The sequence below is a fragment of the Lithobates pipiens genome, unplaced genomic scaffold (assembly GCF_037356315.1).
Source record: "Lithobates pipiens isolate NorthernLeopardFrog02 unplaced genomic scaffold, aLitPip1_a1.2 Scaffold_8, whole genome shotgun sequence".
Classification (NCBI taxonomy): Eukaryota; Metazoa; Chordata; class Amphibia; order Anura; family Ranidae; genus Lithobates; species Lithobates pipiens.
The window spans coordinates 372179870-372205735 of record NW_027507903.1 but is presented as its reverse complement, the minus strand read 5'-3'; the positions used below and the strand labels follow the sequence as shown (position 1 = coordinate 372205735).

The window sequence follows — 25866 nt, the reverse complement described above, 5'->3', positions numbered from 1 at the left end:
AAATCCACCACTCTTTGAAAGGAGTTTTGTGGTTGTGTCAATGCCAGGGGTTTATTTGAGCAAATCATTAAGAGGTCGAGCAGTCTTGGAATAGCCTCTAATGAAGCAGCGATAATAGCCACAAAAGTTGGACATCAGTTCTTTCAGATTTGCGGGATGGGCCAGGTTACCACAGCCTCTACTTTAGCAGGATAAGTTGCTACCTCTTCTGCAGATATGATGTGACCCACAATGTTTACCGAGGAGCAAGAAAACTTACATTTGTCCAGGGAGAGTTTCATACCTTTTCTCAAATGATCTAGCACTTTAAATAGTCTCCGGTCATGCTCCTCCAGAGTGGAACCAAAAACAATTATGTAATCTAGGTAGACATTACATTGAGTGGGACAAAGGTCTCCCAGTGTCTGATCCATTAGACGCTGGATGGTTGCAGATGCCCCACTAATGCCCTGAGGAATGCGAGCAAACTGGAGAAACTCCAGGGGGCAAATAAAAGCTGTCTTTTCTTGATCTTCCTCACTCATTGGTACTTGGTAATAACCAGATCTTAAGTCCATTACTGTGAACCATTTGCTGCCTTGCAGGACATCAAAGGCTTCCTCAATGCGAGGTAGTGTGTATTGATCCAGGACTGTTCACTGATTTAGAGTCCTATAATCAACACATATTCGTTCTCCACCATTTTTCTTTCTGACCACAACTATTGGGAATGCATACGGGCTCAACAATGATGTTTTGTGCTTACATTTTTTGCAAGCACTCTCAAACATCATTCAGATCTTTAAGAGCTATGCACCTGGGTCTTTCTCTAAATGGGGTGCTATCTGTTATGCGAATACTGTGCTGAATATTTTTAGCACACCCAATATCCATGTCATCAGTACAGAAAACATCATCATATCCCATTAGCTGCCCTCCTAGTGCTTGTTTGTGCTCTGCAGGACTATCAGCATCATTCAGGTTAAAGTCTAATTTGGTTTCTTTCTCCTCGACCTTGTCAGGGTAGGAGCTAATGGTTTCTACTGGGTAACAATAAGCTACCTCTTGCTAGGCTGGTATTATAACTGGGTATATGGTAATGTTCCGAACAGTAACAACATCCATTCTTAAACGATAGTCTTTGCTTTCTGGTACTATCTCCCAGCCATTCTTTGCAGCCTCTTTTGTGTCAGTCGCTAGCAGGAAAATGCTACCGTTTGCACTTGGTGAAATATCCATATAGACCTGCAACACTCTCACTCCCCTGGCTGGAGGCTTTATGGGATGCCATGGATTTCCCACACACCCTCCAGGAAGACCAGGAGCAAAGGTTTGGCAGATATTTTGAAGCTTTGGAGCAACAGGTAGTGAAGGTAGAGGAGTTCCCTGTTGGGGCTGAAGGAAACGTATGAAAGCAGGAGTATACTCATTACTCCCAGGTGGAGGACTCACATAAGCAATGACTTTAAGTGGGGGATCTTCATCAGCTATCGCATCAGGAATACAAAGTTCAACTTCTACACCATAAACAGGCATAGTGTCCACAGGTTGCAAAGAGAGGTAGCTTAAGTGTTGCTGATAGAAGGTCCTGTATATGATAGTCAGCTGAGAACCCATATCAAACAAAGCAGTAGTGGATATATCATTAACTGCTTAAGGACCGCCTCCTGCGCATATACATCGGCAGAATGACATGCTGGGTACAAGCACGTACCTGTACGTTGCTCTTTAAGTGCCCAGCCGGGGGTCGGGAGCGCGCCTCAGTTCCCATGCCATACACTTGTCGCTGCCACCTTTTGGGATACAGCAATTCGGCACTTTGGCTTGCAGATTGTGAGTAAGGGGTTACATACCCCTGAGCCCCTTTCACCATTTGCTTTAATATCTATCACTGTGTCACACATATCTTTGTGTTCGATTTAGATACATGCATATATGTACATTACTTCTTAAATAAATGGTTTTGCTGTTATTTTGGCCTACTGCGACTGCCACACTTAAAGTCCCAGGGCAACCCTCTGTGTATTTGCTATGTATAGGGATGGAGGTGTATCACCAGTGACACCAGACCTTTCCTCCTTTCTTGTATTCCCATGGACAAGGTGTTTTGCCGACAGCTGTCGGCTGCTACACAGGGGTTTCATCATAGGGAACATCGAGAGGACTTGAGGGTGTGGCACATGTTTTTGGATCTTTACGGATGCAGCACGGCTTTTCCCAATATGCTTGTCTTGTGGTCCGACATTGTTGCTCAGACAACTTGGCACTTGGCAAGGTCGGAGGAAAGGATCAACAAGGCCCATACAAAAGTAAACAAGGTGGTGGGCAGATTCATTGTTAGTAATGGAGGCCTTGTCATCCGCCATATGTAATTTGAGAAGGAAACCTGGCTGTACCTCATGGGGGACGGTGTCTACTCTATGGTGGGTATCGATTTATGGTCCCTTGAACTGCTTAACACTGGTTAAGCACTTCTAGCCTCCTTAAATACAGAAACATTCTCTCCCTATTAATGCTTTGTCTGTTTAAAATCAGCAAGCATCTGATCAGGGTCACAGTACAATCCATAAGCATCTATCAAAACCTCAATATATTCTTGAGCACTGGTACTCACATGAGTGTCCTTGTAAGCTCTAATGATAATGGATGCTGGTGGTCTTAAACATTACATGATGCGCTGTTTTTTCTTTTCCTCTAAGCAGGTCCATTCCTCTATCACTTGTTGTGAAAAATCTTTCCATATCACAAAGCTTTACCCACCAGCGGGGACAGGTTGCATGCCTGAAAAAGCCTTTAATTTGCATTAAGAATCAGCATGTAAATTCTAAACAATGACTTCAGTGACTTTTAGCAGCAAATGATCAATATTTGTTTCCTTGTTTAGTGGCTGTAGCAGTCAACATTACAGTTTCTCCTGATGAAGCAGTTGTATTCAATGGTTCACACTTTACAGGCAGGTAAATTCCACCTTACTGGAGGTGAGATTACTGGAAATACTACAGCACAACCAATTACTTCAGCCCCTTTTGGATATATGTAAAATCGTGGTAATACAGCTCTGTCTAATAATCTCTCTAAAGCCTCATACACACGATAGGACTTTGTACAAACTTTCCCTTGGATTTTTGTACAAAGGGCGTCGGCCCTGAACTTGTATTGCATACACACAGCAGGACTTTTTCAGCCAACTTTCACCAAATCATGTGGTTTTTCTGCTCTTTACCGCCACCTTTGGTCAACTTCTGTATTGTTGTCTGATCTTTTGCATTGGTTCTGAGCATGCCTGTTTGTACTTTGTACAAAAGTCCTATGGTTTTCTGTACACACGATCAGACTTTGCTCCATCGGACTTTTGTTGCCAGAAAGTTTGTCCGTTTGCACAGCCAACAAAAGTCCGATGAAAACCAAAAAAGTTTGTCCGATGGAGCGTACACACAGTCGGATGTTGCTCCAAAACAGCTAATTTGCATGTTTGTTGTCAAAAAGTCTGATCGTGTGTATGGGCCTTAAAATGCTATATTAGTGAAGCAAATTGATTAAAAGAAAATTTCTGCTGCAACTTAATGTGAGATACACACAATAAATAATAAATACAGAAAAAAGCTGCCCTGAAACCTACAAAGTATATGTGAAAACTATATACTTATTTATAAATTAAATACATACTAAAAAATCCAAATGTAGTATATTGTAATAATAATCCTAATGCGCAAAAAATATCAACCTGTGTTTAACATGTGAATTCTACAAAATCGATGCCCAGCACGATTTTACTTATACTATATCAAACAATGAGAAAGAAATTGATATATATATATATATATATATATATATATATATATATATATATATATATATATATATATATATATATATATATATATCTCTAGTGTGAATAATAGAGAGTCCACAGCTAAAATTGAAAGGTGATTCTTCAGTCCTCAATAGTGACACCACACACCACACCCTCAGAGATGTGACAGGGTACACCAAGGAAAGATCCTCCTCCAATAAAATGACTGCCCCTTACCAGCTGGCTAGATCTCTTTTTTTAAGGAGATCCAACATGCCTGTGGCTTATCCCCCAGCCTGGGCCTCTATACAGAGATATGTACGATGTATTCCAATGCTCCACTTGAATCAGCAAAATACTCCCGACTTGTTCAAGGTACCAAGATGTTGCCAAACTTTCAACCTTTCCTCACAGCTATCCACAGCATAACTGATAAGTGCTCATTATACATGTGGAAACAGAAAGGCTCCCATAGTGTAATTCCATAAAACTATTTTAATCAAAACAATATGCGTCAATCATGCACTTACAATTTTGCCGTATGTAAAAAAAGTGTATATCATGTATTCGAGCCGGCCTGCTCTCTCTCGGTGCCCATCGTTTCCGGGACAAGCATGGAATAGTGGTGAAGTCAGCACGCCGTTTCTCCTGATGAAGCAGTTGTATTCAATGGTTCACACTTTACAGGCAGGTAACTTCCACCTTACTGGAGGTGAGATTACTGGAAATACTACAGCATAACCAATTACTTCAGCCCCTTTTGAATATATGCATAAGGGCCCCTTAACTGGATTTAAATCTGAGACAGAGATAATGGGTATACAGTTTATAACTTTCATCTTCCTCTCTTTTACCAACAAGAGCGGCAGACTGCAAGGTTTAATTTGCTTGTATCTCCCCCTGCAGTCTATGGACGCTCACAGGGTCCAGGGCCTACTGCCTCACAGCTTCTGTTAACAGTGACATGTTTGTTCTTTAATGTCCTGATCCAAGATATTTATCTCAGTAGTACCTCCAAATGTAGCGCTATTATTTTCACTCTCTGCGGCTATTGGGATGGTGCCATCTGTATAGTATTTAGGAGCAGAGTTTTTATAATCTGTGTGATCAGGACAGGATCTCTAACAAGCGCTAGTGCCCCCACTCAATTGGGGCTTGTGAAAAGCAAGTGAAATACCAATTAAGAAATGTATCATCCACATAGACAGTAATCCACACAGTATTGTATTTGAAAGTCCATGTATTGAAGAAATAACATACAGTGAACCATCCAACATAAGGTATTTTCCAGACAGTAACATGAAATGATTAACAGTTTCTATGCATGTCTCAGTAGATGAAGCTGCAGCACACACAGTCTATTTTTTCAGTAAGAATCCACTGTTATCTCAGTAAGAATCCACTGTTATCTCTGCAACATGGTCTCTCTACCAACATGTGTTCTCCCCACCCCCAATTTACCCACATGCCTCAGCTCTTCTTGCTGTACATAGAAGATGAACAGCTGATCGTCAGCTCTACATTCTGCCCTGAGTCCAGGTTCAAGCTCCACCATCCAAGTGGACATAGAGTTAGAATAATAATATGCCGAGCACAGCGAGGCCGTGCCTGAAGCATGGTGAGCGAAGCGAGCCCGCGAGGGGCCCTGTTACAGGCGCCGTGTACAGCTGATTCACTGTGTTCAGCTTCGGCTATTTTCGGCAGCTCCGTTGTGGTTCATACTGCGCAGTACAGGGGGGTCCTTATCCGCCGGGGGGAAATTCAGTCTTCAATTTTATTGTTGTCTTATAACCATGATAAAAAGAACAGATGTATTTTGGCACACCTTGTTCACAGCACATTAAAACGTGACACACATAGCATTTATATATGTGTATATGAATGTAATCCCTACACAGTGCAAAATACATCATTTTTAAAAAACTGACAAAAAATGCATATATAAAGTGGTTGTAATGCAATATAAAAAATAGCAATCACATAAGTGGTCTGTTCTTCTTGATGACCTCGTCCTTGGTGAGAGAGAAAGAGAGAGAGAACAGCAGTCAAATTGGAAAAGGGCAAAACAAACACTGCATAACAGGAGTATACACTTGGCAAATGGGCAAAGAAATTATCCCATCACTACATATGTATTTTTGAGGAACTTTTAGAGGGGTCTGTGTGCTGATTTTTTTTCTTTTTTTTAAATAAAGCTGGCAATGAATGAATTGGGCAAATTTGCACATGTTTTGCTTACCTATTAAAAATTCAATAAAAAAAAAGACTTTTCAAAGCTGCCAATGAAATATCATGTGCTGACAATTTAAACTGTATCTTTTTGCAAATGTCACATCCTAGAGCAACAAAGCAAAAACATTTGCTTAGAGCCACCCAAAAATACATACTAGACTGGGGGTCAACAACCCGTAGATTGTGATCTACCAGTAGATCGCAGCCAGGTGACTGGTAGATCGCCTTGCTGACCCATCATCCCAGGGCATGAAACAGAGTGCAATGCAGAGGGACTACTTGTAAGGTTGGAGCTGTAGTAAAGAGCAAGAGACACATAAGCCGATGCCTTCTCTGTAGTCCTGGTTTCTGTCACATGCGTAGAAATACCAACTGCATTTCATCTCTTATACCTGCTAGCAGTCTCCAAAATAGTGCCAGCAGCAGGAAAGAAGAGATTTTCAAGTCAGTGTGAAGCAATACGCTGGGCATAATAGTATAGGGTTGCTTTCACACTGATCTGCTGTAGTTTACCCACACTGCGGATGCAGTCCTGTAGGATATAATAGAAGTCTATGACAAAGTGCAGCTAATCAAGGAAAGTCTTGCATGCACTGTGCTGCACCCGCGGTGCAGATAAACTGCAGCAAATGAGTGTGAAAGCAGCCTTATAGAGGGCTCAGAACAATAAGGATTAATTTACATTAGTAGTTTGGGGGGGGATTCCCACAGTTAAGATGTGTTTTTACCACCCCCGCCTCAGTTGCACCCCCTTTAGCAGTAGTGGCCAGAGGTGTACACATGTCGCAGCCGCAGCATGAGTAATACACCCTGTCATGGTTGGTGGGTGTAGCACCTGCCAAGCATGACCCATTCAAGTGACGAGGCTGCTCTGCAAGTGCCCTGCAACCTTGTGCAGTACAAGGGGTTAAAGCAGGCAGCCTTGTGTTGCTTTCTCACCACTTGCTTATCCCCTTGGACCCCACAGAAGCATGCAGTTGAAGGGTGCTTGCAGAGCAGCCCCATTTACTTTAATAGGTTGTGATTGGCAAGGCGTAGCACCCACCGAAAGCAACAGTGGGTCGAATTCCTACTGCGGCATGTGTACACCTTTGACTGCTGCCTCAGCAGCTAAATAAGGTAGGGCTTGGGGGTGGTAAAACTGCGACTCAACCACAGGGTTTTACTGCACCCCAGCCCCCCCCCCAAACATTATGTGTGAACGAGCCTAATGCTGGCCATACACTATACGAAAAATTGTCCGAAATTCGGTCATTTAGACAGTACGTTCGCTTTTTGGGCTGTTAATGGGCACAAAATCAATAATCGTTGGGCTGTTTTTGAGCCAAAAAAAACGAAGGACAGGATTGGAAATTTTCTGCCAAATGAATGATAAATTGAAAGGTTAATGTGTTTCCCATCCAAACTGTCTGCACTAGATATATGTAAAAAAACTAACAAAAAATGCATTCACTTATGTCCACTGAATGATTTATCGGTCATTACATGATGGCACTATCGTTTGCGCTCACGGCCAAATTTTTTTATTTGGAAAAATGGGTTTGGCTGATTTTTCGTATAGTGTATGGCCAGCATAAGTGCATTGCTGCCGAATGCAACTAATGCTGCGTACACACGACCAGACTTTCTGTCAGAATAAACTCTGATGGTCTTTCCGACGGAGTTCCGCTGAAACAGATGTGCCTACACATGATCACACCAAGGTCCGTTCCTTTAGAATGCAATGACATACGACCGTACTAGAAAAGGAAGTTCAATAGCCAGTAGCCAATAGCTGCCCTTGCGTCATTTTTGGTCCGTCGGAATAGAATACAGACAAATGGTTTTCCCGATAGGAATTGATTCCATCAGAAAGATTTAAAACATGTTCTATTTCTAGGTCCTTCAGAATTTTTGAAAAAAAAGTCAGCTGAAGCACACACGATCGGAATATCCGATTAAATGATTCTGTCGGACCTTTTCTGCCAGAAAGTCTGGTCGTGTGTACGCGGCATAAGGGTTCATTCACAAGTGCAGAGGCACTGCTGCTCTTCTAAAAACTGTGTTTGACAGGTGGGGAGGAGGCAAAATGCTGCCTTCTTCCCACCTGATTTAAGCGCATGATTGCTGGGCACTGCATGCGATTGCGAAAATGAGACAAGGATAGAGGAAGCGGCAGTGGACAGAGTCTGCTCTTCAGAGTGGAACTGAGTCTCGGATTACAAACAAGCATGTGGAGAAAAAAATGAGATGTGACTGGGAATCCATCCCCACTGCATTTGTGATACTAGTTATTCCTAAATAAAAGCTCTGATGCTGTAATTCAAACTTTTTAATTCAATGATAAAATTGAGGGCTGCTGGCTAGCTAGGTTAGTCTTGTTTGGTTTTCGTATTTGATTAGGCCCACTGTAAATAATCCATAAAAAGAAATTGTTTGTTCTGTTTAAGGTTGCAGAGAAAGACACAATTATGCAACTAACAAAAACCTTCAAAAAACAAACAATTTTTATGAAGGCATAAAGATTTTTCAATCACATGGTGGTATACAAGATAAAGTTGATGACAAGAGGACATCTATGATAGCCAAAATAAAGAACAGCAATTCCGAAGCATACAGGACAATTGTTAAAAAAAACTGATTCATAGTTATTCAAACTAGACAGAGATATAAAGACGTAGGTGGGAGTACTACCTGAAGGCATTGCTCATGCAAGGTCCGGCACTCTAGAGAGGAGGTCAGTCTGGTGATAGCAAAATATGTCTGTGGGCTTTTCGCGTGGCCCATCTGCGGTCAAACAGGTGTATTTTATCTTGCAGGGTGTACAAAATCCTCTCCATTATCGTGACCGTATCTATTCTGTGCAGAATGGAGGATAGGGGTACTGCGGGGGTCTTACAACGGAGAGCAATGGCCCACAAGGTGAATATGCAGATAGTGTGTATAAGACATTCCTCCTTACAGAAGATACCTGGGATTGATGCTCCAAGCAGACACATTGAGGTCACGAGCTGTAGGGGGATGCCCGATATCGCAGAAGCGACAGCAGTCACTTTTCTCCACACTGGAGAGAGTAACCCACAATCCCAAAATATGTGCTTAACCACTTAAGCCCCGGACCAATTTTCAGCCAAAGGACCAAGCCCCTTTTTGCGATTCGGCACTGCGTCGCTTTAACTGACAATTGCGCAGACTTGCGATGTGGCTCCCATACAAAATTGGCGTCCTTTTTTTCCCACAAATAGAGCTTTCTTTTGGTGGTATTTGATCACCTCTGCGGTTTGTATTTTTTGCGCTATAAACAAAAATAGAGTGACAATTTTGAAAAAAATTCAATATTTTTTACATTTTAATATAATAAATATCCCCAAAAAATATATATATAAAAAAACGTTTTTTTCCTCAGTTTAGGCCGATGTGTATTCTTCTACATATTTTTGGTAAAAAAAATTGCGATTATTGATTGGTTTGTGCAAAAGTATAGCGTTTACAAAATAGGGGATAGTTTTATAGCATTTTTATTAATATTTTTTTTTTTTTACTAGTAATGGCAGCGATCAGCGATTTTTATTGTGACTGCGACATTATGGTGGACACATTAGACAGTTTTGAGACATTTTTGGAACCATTGTCATTTATACAGCAATCAGTGCTATTTAAATGCACTAATTCCTGTGTAAATGACAATGGCAGTGAAGGAGTTAACCACTAGGGGGCAGTGTAGGTGTTACGGAATCGCGGAGCTCAGGATCAGGTCGGGAGCACGCCGGTGGCGGCGCGCTCCTGACCCAAAGCTGGGCACTTAAAGAGCAACGTACAGGTAAGTAATTGTGCCCAGCTGTGCCATTCTGCCGACATACATCGGCGTGTGGCTGTCCTTAAGTAGTTAAAGGAGTCTGGAAGCTGGCAGCCTCTGATGCATAGTCCAGATGTTCCAGCAAATATAGCTTGGAGTCTGGAAGGAGTGTAATACCATCTAGTCAGCACCTTATAGGCAGAGTCGGACTGGGAATATAAACCAGCCCTGGAAAAAATGTCATACCAGCCCCAGAGCATTATTACAACACCCCAAAATCACAACGTCATTATTTTCTTGTTCATGAAAAGGAAATCTATGCATTTTAAAGCGCATTTGGAGAGTGTATTATGTATAGACAGATATGAAAGCACATAGGGCTAGGGATATATATATATATATATATATATATATATATATAAAATTCCAGTTAACAGTGGTCAATCATCAAGGGGGACCCCAGGAACTCTGGGAACGTGAGGGGGGGGGGGGTGACCAGAATCCACTAAGGTAAATGGGGGGGGGTTGCTGATATAAGGGGGAAACCTTTATATCAGTGACCCTTTACATTATTGTTTTTACTCCCCTCTTACATCAGTGACCCCCCCCCTCAGACTGGCCTGGCGGCGCTGTCACTGACCTCTTTTCAGGTGCACCATGCAGGGCTCAATCAGTCGGCTCCAACTTGGTGGCTCTGGTTTTATCCTGTCTCCTCTCCACAGTCCACACACATCTGACTTCTCCCATGATCCCCAACCTGGTAGCACACCCACTCTTGACTCCTCTCCAAACTCCCTCAGAGACTGCAGACATGGTACAAGAGATCAATGCAGTCTCAACAGTGCCCATAATCTCAGCCTGACTGTGCCCATAATCACAGCCTCACTGTGCCCAAAATTGCAGCCTCACTGTGCCCATAATTGCAGCCTCAATATGCCCATAATTGCAGCCTGACTTCCCAAAATCACAGGCTCACTGTGCCCATCAATACAGTCTCAATATGCCCATAATTGCAGCCTGACTTCCCAAAATCACAGGCTCACTGTGCCCATCAATGCAGCCTCAATGTGCCCATAATCGCAGCCTCACTGTGCCATCAATGCAGCCTCAATGTGCCCATAATCACAGCCTCATTGTGCCAACCAATGCAGGCTCACTGTGCCCTTAATCGCAGCCTCACTGTGTGCATAATCGGAGCCCCACTGTGCCCAAAATCGCAGCCTCACTGTGCCATCAATGCAGCCTCACTGTGCCCAAAATCACAGCCTGACTGCCCAAAATCCCAGCCTTTCTGTGCCCAAATAGCAGCCTCAATGTGCCCATCAATGTGGCCTCACTGTGCCTATGAATGCAGACTTACCATAGCCTGCTCTTGATCACATACACAGCGGACATCTCTAGCTGTGTATCACGGAGCTGGGTCTGTGTGTTGTCGGCGGCTCTGTAACAAGGTCCCGCCCCCCTAGACCAGCTTGTGTGATAGACGGACCACATATTCAATCTACTATCACACGAGCCTGTCCTTTGTTTAGCGTTCCCACTGTGTGTGACAAAAAAGAGGAGGAGGCGGGAGCGCTGCAGCCTTAGATCAAAGCGGCCCCCGGTATCCCTGTTTATAGGCATTTTCTCGAACTGCCAATGATTTTAGTAGCTTTGCGTAAGTTATCCAGCATTGTGTCCCAGTCCTTTGTGTCCCAGTCCTCTGGGGAGAATTGTGCATCGCAATCAGTTTCCCATTTATTTTTATATGGAGGTTCACCCGAGAAACCTGAGGCCAGTACTGTTTTGTAGAGAACCGATATAAGGCCCTTGCCTCTGGGGGAGTCACGGCAGATCTGTTCAAACGATGTAGGAGGGAAGATGGGGTAGTAGAAAAGTGGGAGATATAAAAAAGTGTCTTATTTATATAAAGTGATAGTGTTCTCTAAGTGGGATTTGTTTTTGCGTGTGGAGGAGATCAAACATGGCGAATGTATCACCAAGTTGGAGATCAGCTAATGTAACAAGGGAGTTAGATATCCACCATGAGAAACTATCCGGAAGTTCAAATGCTATGGCAAATAAGGGTTCCTCTAAAAAGGACGAGCCTGGGGTTGCTGATGAAATCAGGCGAAGTTTATCTTTATATCATTTCCAGAGGATGAGAGAGTAAGTCACTATGGAATTGTGGGATGTAATATTGTGTATAGAATTGGTGGGTCACCATAGTATATATGGGAGGGAATAGGGTTTGATGGAGATGGATTCAAATAATATATCTGGGATATTCCACTGAACTATCTGGGAAAATCGGGCTGCTAAGAAATAAAGCCAGAGATTTGGTAGACCTAAGCCCCCTGTATTTTGCGATTTATATAAGATGTGTCTGGAGAACCTGGGCCTTTTGTTCTGCCAGAGGAATCTATTAAAGTCCTGCTGCAGCTTATCAATAAAGGGTTTGGGGATTTTGATAGGGAGGGATCTATATAAATATAGGAGTTTTGGTAACAGGGTCATTTTGACCGCTGTGACTCTCCCCAAAAACAAGATGCGGTAGGAGCTCCAGATTTTAAACAAGGCTCGATGTCGGGACACACATGCTGGATAGTGCGCCGCGAAGATGGCAGACCATTGTGGTGTGATATAGATGCCAGGATAGGGGATTTTGTCAGTTGACCATTGAAATGGAAAGGAACTCCGGAGTGTCTCACACTGAGCAGAGGGTAGATTAATGGGAAGAGTAGTAGATTTTGTCACATTTACCGTAAGTCCAGAGACGGAGGAAAATTTAGATAATATGGTGAATAAATTGCCATCGGATATCCGGAGGTTTTGTTTAATAGCAGTTGCTAAGGTTTCCAAGGCTAGGGCAAACAATAAAGGCGTCAGGGGCATCCCTGACGAGTGCCCCTGCCCAGTGTGAAAAACTCAGAGTTGCATCACAGAAGTTTCATTCTAGTTTTAGGGTAGTGATACAGGGCCTGTACACTCATTAAAAATTTGTCTTTGAAGCCCATATATTTTAGGACTGAGAATAAGTGCTCTGGCCTTGCACTCTATCAAAGCCTTATCAATGTCCAGGCTGAAGATTAGCGTCCTGGATAACATTTAGAGCCAAACGGAAAATGTCAGTAATCAGCCTATTTGGAGTGAACCCTGATTGATCAGAAGAGGTCAAAGTCTCGACAATGCCAGCCAACCTATAAGCCAGAGCTAAACTAAAGATTTTTAAATCATTGTTAATGACCGATATCGGTCTGTAGTTTTGTGGGAGCGAGTGGTCTTTAAGGTTTTTTTTTTAACATAGTGATTAACCACCACAATACAGGGCACTTACACCCCCCTTCCTGCCCAGACCAATTTTCAGCTTTCAGCGCTCTCACAATTTGAATGACAATTACTAAGTCATGCAACACTGTACCCACATGAAATTTGCGCTATTTTTGTCACACAAAAAGAGCTTTCTTTTGGTGCTATTTAATCACTAGTGGGTTTTTAATTTTTTGTGCTATAAATAAAAAAGACTGTAAATTTGGTGAAAAAACTGCCTTTTTCTTTGTTTCTGTCATAAAATGTTGCAAATTAGTCATTTTTCTTCATAAATTTTGGCCAAAATTTATACTGCTACAGCTTTGGTAAAATAGCCCAAATTAGTGTATATTATTTGGTCTTTGTGAAATTATAGAGTCTACAAACTATGGTGCCAATCACTGAAAATTGATCATATCTGATCAGGCCTTTAGTACATCAGGTGTATCTCATTTCTTGAGACACTAACAAGTCAGAACAGTACAAATACCCCCCCCCCCCCCCATGACCCTTTTTTAGAAAGTAAACATTCCAAGGTATTGAGTAAGAATCATGGTGAGTTTTTTTAACCACTTGACCACTGGGCACTTAAACACCCTTAATAACCAGACCAATTTTCAGCTTTCGGTGCTCTCACATTTTGAATGACAATTACTCAGTCATGCAACACTGGACCTATATGAAATTTTTGTCCTTTTTTTCACACAAATGGAGCTTTCTTTTGGTGGTATTTAATCACCGCTGGGTTTTTTATTTTTTGTGCTATAAAAGAAAAAATACAGAAAATTCGGTAAAAAAATTAATTTTTCTTCATTTCTGTTATAAAATTTAGCAGATTAGTAATTTTTTCTTCATAAATTTTGGCCAAAATTTATACCACTACATATCTTTGGTAAAAATAAGTACAAATTGGTGGATATTATTTGGTCTTTGTGAAAGTTATAGAGTCCACAAGCTGTGGTGCCAATATCTGAAAATTGATCACACCTGAAGTACTGACGGCCTATTTCAATTCTTGAGACCCTAACATGCCAGAAAAGTACAAATACCCCCCAAATGACCCCTTTTTGGAAAGAAGACATTCCAAGGTATTTAGTAAGAGGCATGATGAGTTTTTTGAAGTTGTCATTTTTTCCCACAATTCTTTGCAAAATCAAGATTTTTTTTACTTTTTTTTTTTTTTTTTTTCACAAAATTGTCATATTATCAGTTTATTTCTCACACAGCATATGCATACCACAAATTACACCCCAAAACACATTCTGCTATTACTCCCGTGTACGGCGATACCACATGTGTGAGACTTTTACACAGTGCGGCCACATACAGAGGCCCAACATGCAGGGAGCGCCATCAGGCGTTCTGGAGCACCCAGGACAATTCTGACATTTCTCTCCTACATGTAAAAATCATCATTTATTTGCTAGAAAATTACATCGAATCCCAAAACATTATATATGTTTTTTTAGCAAACACCCTGGAGAATACAATGGTGGTCGTTGCAACTTTTTATCTCGCACGGTATTTGCGCAGCAATTTTTCGAATGCTTTTTTTTTGGAAAAAAAACTGTTTTGTGCTTAAAAAAAAAAAAAAACACAGTAAAGTTAGCCCAATTTTTGCATAATGTGAAAGATGAAGTTACACCGAGTAAATCGATACCTAACATGTCACTCTTCAAAATTGTACAGGCTCATGGAATGGCGCCAAACGTCGCTACTTAAAAATCCCCATAGGCGACGATTTAATTTTTTTTTTACTGGTTATATGTTTTGAGTTACAGAGGAGGTCTAGGGCTAGAATTATTGCTCTCGCTCCAACGTACGCAGCGATACCTCACATGTGTGGTTTGAACACTGTTTTCATATGTGGGCGGGACTTACGTATGCGTTCGCTTCTGCATGCGAGCACATGGGGACAGGGGCGCTTTTAAAAAAAAAAAAATTATTGTTCATTTTACTTTATTTATTTTAGTTTGACATTTTTTTCCCCAAAAATAAATTTTTTGATCACTTTTATTCCTATTACAAGGAATGTAAACATCCCTTGTAATAGGAATATGGCATGACAGGTCCTCTTTACAGTGAGATGTGGGGTCAATAAGACCCCGCATCTCACCTCTAAGCTGGGAAGCCTGAAAAAAAAAAAAAAAAAAAAAAAGATTCTGGATTTGATAGTATTGGCGAGTCGGTAGAAGCACCGGAGGGCGGCGGGAGGGGGGGGGTGTCTATGGCTGGGTATTGCAGGGTATCACCGACTATGGCTGGGTATGGCTGGGTATATCAGAGTATGGCTGGGTATCTCAGAGTATGGCGTTGCAGAGTATTGCGTTGCAGAGCATTGCAGGATATTGGAGGGTGTTGCAGAGCATTGCAGAGTGTTGCACGGTATTGGTGGGTGTTGCAGAGCATTGCAGAGTGTTGCAGGGTATTGGTGGGTGTTTCAGAGCATTGCAGAGTGTTGCAGAGCATTGCAGAGTGTTGCAGGGTATTGGTGGGTGTTTCAGAGCATTGCAGAGTGTTGCAGAGCATTGCAGAGTGTTGCAGGGTATTGGCGGGTGTTGCAGAGCGTTGCAGGGTATTGCAGAGTATTGCAGGGTAATGCAGAGTATTGCAGAGTATTGCAGAGTATTGCAGAGTATTGCAGAGTATTGCAGAGTATTGCAGGGTATTGCAGGGTATTGCAGGGTATTGCAGAGTATTGCAGGGTATTGCAGAGTATTGCAGGGTATTGCAGGGTAATGCAGGGTAATGCAGAGTAATGCAGAGTAATGCAGAGTAATGGCAGGGTATTGCAGAGTAATGGCAGGGTATTGCAGAGTAATGGCAGGGTAATGCAGAGTATTGCAGTGTAATGCAGACTATTGCAGAGTATTGCAGAGTATTGCAGGGTATTGCAGAGTAATGCAGAGTAATGCAGAGTAATGCAGAGTATTGCAGGGTATTGCAGGGTATTGCAGGGTATTGCAGAGTAATGCAGAGTAATGGCAGGGTATTGCAGAGTATTTGCAGGGAATTGAGGGGTTAATTTTCGGTGAGCAGCGATGTGGGCACTGCAGATGCAGCCCACATCGCTGCTGACACCGATCTCTTCCCCCTCCGCTGTTCCGATCAGTACAGAGAGGGGGAGGGAGGAACCGGCGTCATACAAGTGATCACTTCGTCATTTGGCTCGTCGCGGCCGTTTACCGTGATCCGTGATGCGGTCACGGATGCTCTCGAGTGCGCGCCCCAGGGGGGCGCGCGAGAGCGGAATTCTGGGAGGACGTCATATGATGGCCTCCCACAGTTAAGAAACCGCCCTGAAGCCGTCATTCGGCTATAGGGCGGTTATTAAGTGGTTAAGTTGTATTTTTTTCCCACAATTCTTTGCAAAATTACGATTTTTTTTTTTTACAAAATTGCCCTATTATAAAGGTTATTTCTCACACACAGCATATGCATACAACAATTTACACCACAAAATACATTCTGCTACTCTTCCCGACTATGGTGATACCACATATGTGAGACTTTTACACAGTCTGGCCACATACAAAGGCCCAACATTGAAGTAGCACATTCAGGCGTTCTACAAGCAAAAATTACTCATCTAATTTCTCAACCACCTATTACAATTTTGAAGGCCCTGGAGCACCAGGACAATGGAATTGCCCACAAAATGAATTTCGGAAAGCAAACACCCCAACGTATAATCTATGAGGCATAATGAGTCTTTTGAATGGTTAATTTTTTTCCAGACGTTTTTGGAAAATGTGTAAAAAAAATTAAAACTCATTTTGTTTTACACAAAGTTGTCAATTTATAAGATATTTCTAACACATAGCATGTAAATAGCAAAAATGACATCCCAAAATACATTCTGCTACTCTTCCAGAGAACACTCTCTTTCCTACTCTTCTTTTTCTTTAGTGGCATGGACAGTGTGATTCTGGGGGTGTTGGAGGTAGTTGTGGAGTTGTGCGTGTTACTGGCCCCAGGAAGCAGGCTAAACAGATTGAGTAGAGCGGAGCTACTCAGACATGCAGCCGGTCCCGCAGAAGTCGCGCATGCACACCCCAGGATCCTTTTCTTAATAGTTGTGAAATATGAAATTGTCTTCGATAGGAAATGGTTGTGGCAAATGCAGGAGGTTGTTTCAAAAAGGGTTTGAAGCTTTTTCAACCACTTGCTGACTGTGGGCCGGCTGCTCAGAATCACGTATATATATATATATATATATATATATATGTGATTCTGCATTTCCATGCAGGGGGCACGCACGAGCATGCCCGTCCCGTGCCTTGTGTTATTGAGGTGGCGGGTCATTGTTTAGATGAATATCATAAAAATGTGATGTATGCACTATCCACCCTTGTAATTGGAAACTGCAGGGAGTGGCAATGGGGATATGTTATGCCCAGTAGTGTGCAAACCTAAGAGCATTTGATTTATTTTTTTATGCTACTGTTCCAATGTGTCTGATGACAGCTTTGTTGTCTGGACAAGTTCATCTGATGAACTTAAAACTTATGTTGATTGTCAGTAACAATAGTTTGAATCTGAAAATTGCAATTAGACATACAGTATAGCAGGACAAACAGGTAACTAATAACAGGATAATAACGAATACCGTATAAAGGACTTTGGTTCTTCTTGTAGCTGTTATACATATTTATTATATGACTTTTTTTTTGTTTCATGGTTACATAGTTAGTAAGGTTGAATAAAGACACCAGTCCAACCTGAGTGAGTGTCTACAATTGTCCCTATCCATTGCACACTCATATTGGTCCCTACCCTCAAGAAGCCCACAATCCAATTTTGGACAGAAGCCAATTAACCTACTTGAATATCTTTGGATTGTGGGAGGAAACTGGAGTGCCTGGAGGAAACCCACAGAGGCACAGGGAGAACATGTAAACTCCAGGCAGGTTATGTTGTGGTTGGGATTTGAACCAGCAACCCTTTTTACTGCTAGGTGAGAGTGCTAACCACTACACCACTGTGCCACTAGTTCTCTTGAACACAATACCTATACTTTGTGTGTAAATAAGAACAGTTGCTAATGGAAAGTAAATAGGAGGTCTTATGAAAGTAAATTGGAGTTCATATGATAGCCAGTTAAAATCCTAATTGTAACTAATCCAAATTGTAACCTAATTGTGAATATAATTTACATTTATTTGTTGTTGGCTGTATATTCATGTTATGGAGATGTTTCTCCAGGATACTTACCTATCTGATAAAATATATTTCTTATTTCAATTTCTCTCCTGTCCTATTTTTGGCGAGAGTTGGGGTGTGCTTTACATTTATTTAAACCAGAGATACACAATTAGCGGACCTCCAGCTGTTTTAAAACTACAAGTCCCATCATGCCTCTGGCTGTCATTCTTGTGGCTGTCAGAGTTTTACTATACCCATGGGACTTGTAGTCAGGGCCGTTCTAAAGACAGAGCAAAAGAGGCAGCTGCCCTGGGCCCTGTCATTGTTGTGGGGCCCAAAGCAGCTGCCTCATACTTGCCAACTATCCTGGTTTAACTTCCCTCGCCCCTTGAGGTGTTAGTCCCGTGCTGTGTCCCAATATATCAGTATGAAGTGCTGCTACTAATGCTGCCCAGCTCTGCCCTATTGTTGTGTACAGATGACTTACCCGCAGACCTTCTGTTTAGAAGTAAATTACTGGCATTCATATGTAAATAGCGTTGACGTTCAATGTAAATAATGACGGCCAGTGGCATTGATATCTGTATCATGCCCCCTGAGGTCATATCCACAGTAATCTCTAGCAACCAGTCAAGCAGAACTCATGTGCTGTAATCTCTAGCAACTAACCAGTGAGCTGTAATGTGTTCTTTAACCTCTAGCAACCAGTCAGTGAGTGGTAATGATACACTGTAACCTCTGTCAACCAATCACGATAGCTGCCTTATCCGATTCAGTAAACTGGTTTTGAGTCTAGCTACTATTTATTGTATGTCTCAGAGCAGGTGGAGAGAAAAACTGCATGGGGGAGTGGGGGGGGGGGGGGCAAGAAAAGTTTTGCCCAGGGTCCAATCAATATTAAAGACGCCCCTGCTTGCAGTTCTGCAACAGCTGGAGGTCCGCTAATTGCATAGCTCTGATTTAAAGCATGGCTTAGCATTGATGTAAATTATTTTCTTACTGACCAGAATGTTGTAAGTAATATGTAATTACAGTACCTTTGATCATACTAATGTTTAATTTGTATGCCCTTGACATGGTAATAAAGACAACCACAGCTATTGATGAAGCAGATCAGCCTTACCTCTTCTATCTATATCGGGGTATATTTAGACATGCTATTTAAAATGTAAAATGCTTATGGATGAGGCACTGAGGGTAACTTATGTGATAGCAGTTCATGCTAATTTCAATATATCATAATCTTTGACAAAACTTTGTGGATGAGGGAGATGCTTAAGTTACCATATATAACAGCGCATGCTTATATGTATAGTTAGTTAAAGTAAAGTATAGTAAAGTACAGAGTTAACCTGAGTATTTTTTGTTTTCTTTTTAGAATGTTAATAAGAATTCAACAGGACATAAACAAAAAAGAGGAAAAGAAAGTCTTTTTTCCAAGGTATGCTCTATAGCAGGTTTTGATGCTTATAAATACTGTCAAAAGTGTTTCAATTTTTTTTAACTATCTCAGCTCTCACGGGACCAGATCACTTATTTCCATTTCTGCGAAGAACCTGTTTATTCAGTAATAACTTCATCATTACTTAAAGTGGAGTTCCATCCACTTTTACAACATTGTCTCAAAGGAAAGACAACCCCTCCACCACCACTCGATTTTGGATATTTCTTTTCTTACTTATCTTTTATGATGTACCTTGTGCACTTCTATCTCAGCCTTGCTGTGTCCCAGTGTGTCACGTCCTCTTGTTCCCTGCTGCCTTCTGGGACCTGTGTGTGTCCCAGAAGACGAAGGGGCCATTCAGGAAGCTCTGCGCGACTCGCGCATGTGCAATAGGAAACTGGCGGTGAAGCCTGAAGGCCGATCCGATGGACGGATCGGCTTCGGAGGCTGACATCATGGGCTCCCTGCACAGGTAAGTGTCCTTATTAAAAGTCAGCAGTGTTTGTAGCTGCTGACTTTAAAAAAAAAAAGTTTTTGCAAGAGATGGAGATGTACTTGAACAACACTGATGAAGTCGAAGATCACCAGGCACAGTGTCGCCCCATTCCCCCCCCCCCCCCCCAAAAAAAAGACAGTGAGACCGATCCTTTTTTTTTTTTTTATAAAATATTTTTACTCAGAACAAAAATAAGTATAACAAGAGAGTGCAAGGTTTACAAGTGCATTATGCAGAGAATTCAGGGTTCACCGGTGCATTATGCTCAGAATGCAGAGATTAGGAGTGAGCTGCGTTCAGAATGCAGGGTTCCGGAGTGCTTTGTGCTCAGAATGCAGAGATCATTAGTGCGTTGTGTTCACAATGTAGGGATCATGAGTGTGTTATGCTCATAATGCAGGGATCAGGAGTGCATTATTCTCAGAATGCAGGGATCAGGAGTGCATTATTCTCAGAATGCAGGGTTCAGCAGTGAGTTGCGCTCAGAATGCAGGGTTTAGGAGTGTGTTGAGCCCAGAATGCAGGAATCAGGAGCATGTCATGCTCAGAATGCAGGAATTGGGAGCGCGTTGCGCTCAGAATGCAGGGTTCAGGACTGCATTGCGCACAGAATGCAGGGTTCAGGAGTGGATTTCACTCAGAATGCAGGGATCAGGAGTATGTTGCACTCAGAATGCAAGGTTTAAGACTAGGTTGCGCTCAGAATGCAGGGATGGAGGGGGGGGGGGGGGGCAGGTGAGGGGTGATGTGAAGGGTAGTGAAAGACACTGCTATGGGGTGACCCTGCCTATAACAGTGTCCTCTGCCCCCTTCACATCACCACCCCCCAACACACACACAGTGGTGTCTTCTGCCCCCCCTTTTTTCTATAACAGTAAACTCTGCCCTTACCTCCCATAGCACAGTGTCCTACCTGTTTCCACAGTGGAGACCAGGAGGCAGCACAGTTCTGGACAGAGGGCGGGACTTGGCAGAGTGACTTTTCATATTAGCAAGCTGGTGATTGGTTGCTTAGGATCACCCTGTGTTCTAACAACCAATCACCTGCGGTTTAATATAAAAAGTTTATTTGGCCAGCTCCTCCTCCCGCCCTCTGTCCTGAGCTGTGCTTCCTTCTGGTCTCCACTGTTCACTGATGACAGTGGCGGAGGAGGCTGGGGGCTGGAAGGAGAGACAAGGACTGGAACTTAGAAGGCGAGGGTCAGTGGCGCTGACTTAAAGTGGCTGTAAGTTCTCTTTCCTCATAAAATAATAAACATGTTATTGAACTTACCTTGTGCAGTGGATTTGCACAGAGCAACCCCAATCCTCCTCTTTTCCCGGCCCCTCCCTCCTGTTCAGTGCCCTCACAGCAAGCAGCTTGCCAGCAAAGTCTGAAATACCGGCATTCTATATAATGCCTTATGCAGGCTATACACGGTCGAATTTCGAACAAATTTTTCTTTTCAAAATCAGAAAATTTGTTTTTTTTGTGATCCGATGGCGCCACCATTGATTTTCGAAATTCGGCCGACCAAGCCTTCAATTTCACCTCATGTTGCTACAGAAAAGAATTTTCTTGGCCGGGAATCTTCTTTTCTCTCCGTAAATTTTCTTTTATCTCCGTACATTTTCTTTTCTTATTACATATCTCGCACGATTCTCCCATCATTGATTAGAAAATCGTTCGTTTTTAAAAAAATGTCCAACATGTCCGATTCCTCAAATTTTATTTCCGCACGAAAATCGGCTGTTGCTGCAGCCCACTTATGGTGCGAAATTCATACGAAAATTCTTAGATACGATTTTCGAAAGAAAATTCTTTCGAAAATTCGAACCGTGTATGGCCGGCATTAGGCATTATATAGAATGTGTGATGTTTATGGCAAAGTATGAAATGTCCATCCAATTTTCACGTATCTAGGCATTCTATAGAATACCTAGGCATTCTGCAGAACAACAAATATAGCTTACACAAAATATGAAAAGAGAGTCCTGAAAACATAAAATGTTTTACTTTTTTTTGCTATATACTTTACCTAGGCATTGCATAGAATAGCTAGGCATTATGAAACACTACAAATATTGCTTAGGCAAAGTATATAAGAGAGCTATGAAAAGGCCTGGAAGCTTGGGTTCACACTATTGTGAACACAGACACCGCATGTGATTCTCACTGCAATGCTGTGCCGATCACATGCGATGTCTGTGCGATGCGAATTCAGCCATACATTTGTATGGCTGAACTTGAATTGGATTTGCATAAACAAATAACAGGCTGTTCCTAGCCAGAAAATACCTCTGTGATCAGCTGGGATTTCTCATTCCACTGGAAGTGGACAAGATTTCGTCAGGTGCTTGTGCAAGAACAAGTGCCAATCTACCAAGGGCTTTTGTGTGAAAAAGACTATTAAGTGTAATTCTAAATGCCATTTTAGCCTTACTTGTTGCAAACAAATAGGTCAAATCTGCTTTTTTTTCTCTTGTCTCTTTTCAGAGAGTTCTGTAGTTTTTTTTGGATGTCTTATTTTGTTTTCATATACATCTTGTCAATAAAATGCCTTTCCATGGCTCTCTTTGCATACTTTGCCTAAGCAGTGTTTGTCATTCTGCATAATGCCTAGCCATTCTATACAAACCCTAGGTAAAGTATATAGCAAAATTAAAATTAAACAGACATTTCATACTTTGCCAAAAAACCTTGTGCATTCTACTTTATATAACGTATTACCTGGGTATTCTTTAGCATGCAACACATTGCTGGTAACATGTACAACATGGCAATAAAAACTTCATTATCTTGATGATTATTTTATACTTTGTCAGCTTGCCTTTTGGGATAGCATTGAATGCCTAGGAAATTTGTTTTTCATAGTTTAAAGTAAATTTTTTGCTATTCTATATATTGCTTAGCCATTCTTTAGAATTATCACAGATAAAGGGCCAATCACAGCAGCTCTTTATCATGTGACCAGCTGTATCCAATCACAACTGATCTCAGTATAAACAGGATTGACAGCGCATGAGGAGACGAGAGCCGATAACTGGCAAATCCACACGAGGACCTCTACCTTAATAAACAGGGCACTGATCATCCATGACCTGATGATTCAGTGCAGCTCCAACAGTGCCCACAAGTGCTGCCAATCAGTGCCGCCAATCAGTACTCATTAGTGCTGCCTATCAGTGCCGCCTATCAGCACCACATATCAGTGTAGCTTCATCAGTGCCCATCAGTGCTTTCCCAGGGCAGTGTCAACCCCCCCACCATGCTATGTTTTTGACACCCTCTTTAGTCAAGAAAATATGCATTTTTAAATTTGACAGATTCAGCTCCCATTAATTTCAATGGGGTCCGAACCTCTCTGAAGTGAGCTGAACTCTGTTTGAACTGAACCCAGGACAGTTTAGCTCCTCAGTACTCCCAACTAGGGTTGAGTGAACCCAAACGTTCGGTTCGTACCGGACTTTTGGGTTTTTGGTTCCCGGACCCGAACCCAAACAATTTACTGTATGTTCGGGTTCGGTAATGTAATGGCTCTTTTTTAACAGCTGCAGGGCAGCCAATTAACATTAATTTAACTTGTGTGCCCTTAGAAGGCATCACAGCTATGCCTACTAATGGCATGGATGTGATTGGCCAGTGCAGCATGTGACCCAGCCTCTATATAAGCTAGAGGCACACAGCACAGCACGCCACTCTCCTTTAGATAGCGTAGGGAAAGGTTGCTGCTGCTGTTTTGAGGGAGAGAATTAGATAGGAGTCCTGCTTCAGAAATCTAATTACTCAACGATCTACCCTGATTTAGTTGTGTGGGTGCAGTGCACATTCTTTTTACACTGCCCTGAGCCCAGTGCCAGAGAAAATATAACTTTTATCCGTCTGTTAGTTAGGTTGGCGTCGGCAGGCATTTTATGCAAGCTCAGAGCACCAGCACAGCATATGTCACTGTGAGATACACCCTTTAGATACTGTTGCTATATTCTGCTATTCTAAAAACACCCATTTAGGGCAAAAAAAATATTTTACAGTGTTTTCTGCATATCTGTACGTGTGAGATACACACTTTAGATACAGTTCTTCTATTGTGTTATTCAAAAAATAATAATTTAGGGCAAAAAAATATTTTTTTTGAATAGCATTTTCTGCATATCTGTAAGTGTGAGATACATCGTTTAGGTACTGTTCTTCAATTCTGCTATTCTAAAAACACCCATTTAGGGTCAAAATAAATATTTTACAGTGTTTCCTGCATATCTGTACGTGAGAGATACACACTTTAGAGACTGTTCTTGTATTGTGCAATTCAAAAAAATAATAATTTAGGGCAAAATTTTTTTTTGTTTGACTAGCATTTTCTGCATATATGTACGTGTGAGATACACTGTTTGGATACTGTTGCTCTATTCTGCTATTCTAAAAACACCCATTTAGGGCAAAAAAATATATTGTGCAGTGTTACCTGCTTATCTGTACGTGTGAGATACACACTTTAGATACTGTTGTTTTATTCTGCTATTCCCCCAAAAAATAATTTAGGTCAAAATAATTTTTTTTTAATAGCATTTTCTTCATATGTGTACGTGTGAGATACACCGTTTAGATACCGTTGTATTCTTCTATTCTAAAAACACCCATTTAGGGCAAAAACAGATATTATGCAGTGTTTCCTGCATATCTGTACGTGTGAGATACACACTTTAAATACTGTTCTTCTATACTGCTATTCCAAATAAAATAATTTAGGGCAATTTTTTTTTTGGTGTGTTTTCTGCATAGCTGTACGTGTGAGATACACCGTTTAGATACTGTTGCTCTATTCTTCTATTCTAAAAACACCCATTGAGGGCAAAAACAGATACTTTGCAGTGTTTCCTGCATATCTGTACTTGTGAGATACACACTTTAGATAATGTTGTTTTATTCTGCTATTCCAAAAAAAATTATTTAGGGCAAAATATTTTTTTTTGAATAGCATTTTCTTCATATCTGTACGTGTGAGATACACCCTTTAGATACTGTTCTTCTATTCTGCTATTCTAAAAACACCCATTTAGGGCAAGATCCTAAATTTGAGAAATATGAGAACGTCAAATAAGGGACGTGGCCCCAGTCGTGGTGCTGCTGGTGAAGCTCCTGTTGCAGGGAGAGGACATGGACGATCTGTGCCAGCTACACGCACAAGTGAAACACCTTCCTCGAGTAGGGCAAGTAGGCGACAGAGCCTGCAACTGTATTTGGCGGGGCCTAATGCGGCTTTAAGAATGTTGAGGCCTGGACAAGTACAGGCGATAGTAGATTGGGTTGCTCAGCGCCTCCAGTTCCTTCACATTGTCTCCCACCCAGTCTACTGCTGAAAGAAAAGAGTTGGCACCTGCAGCCGATGTCCATCAGTCTTTCACCTCACCCCCTTGCAAATCAGCCAAGCAGTCTGAGCCCCAAATCATGCAGCAGTCTCTTCTGATTTTTGATGACTGTTAACAGGGTTTCCCAGGGCCATCCACCTAGCCCTGCCCCAGAAGGGGAAGATATTGAGTGCACTGATACCCAACCACTTATGTTTGAAGATGAGTACATGGGAGGACCATCGCAGCATGACTCGGATGATGACGAAACACAAGTGCCAACTGCTGCTGCTTTCGCAATTTTGTGGACCGACAAGGAGGGCAGGGGTGAAGACTGGGTGGAAGATGATGTGGAGGACGATGAGGTGCTCGACCCCACATGAAATCAA

General features: G+C 42.0%; 1 protein-coding gene across 2 annotated transcripts in view; it reads left to right on the top strand.

Annotated features, from left to right (window-relative positions):
- The window catches only part of LCP2 (lymphocyte cytosolic protein 2), a 398083-nt gene that overhangs the window by 100484 nt on the left and 271733 nt on the right, over positions 1–25866 (top strand). The window contains exon 4 of one of the 2 annotated variants that reach the window (XM_077473571.1): positions 19591–19653. The exons of the other annotated variant lie outside the window; for it this stretch is intronic. Within the exon in view, the coding sequence (XP_077329697.1) occupies positions 19591–19653 (63 nt within the window). The remainder of the gene's footprint in view (positions 1–19590; positions 19654–25866) is intronic. 2 annotated transcript variants of the gene reach the window in all.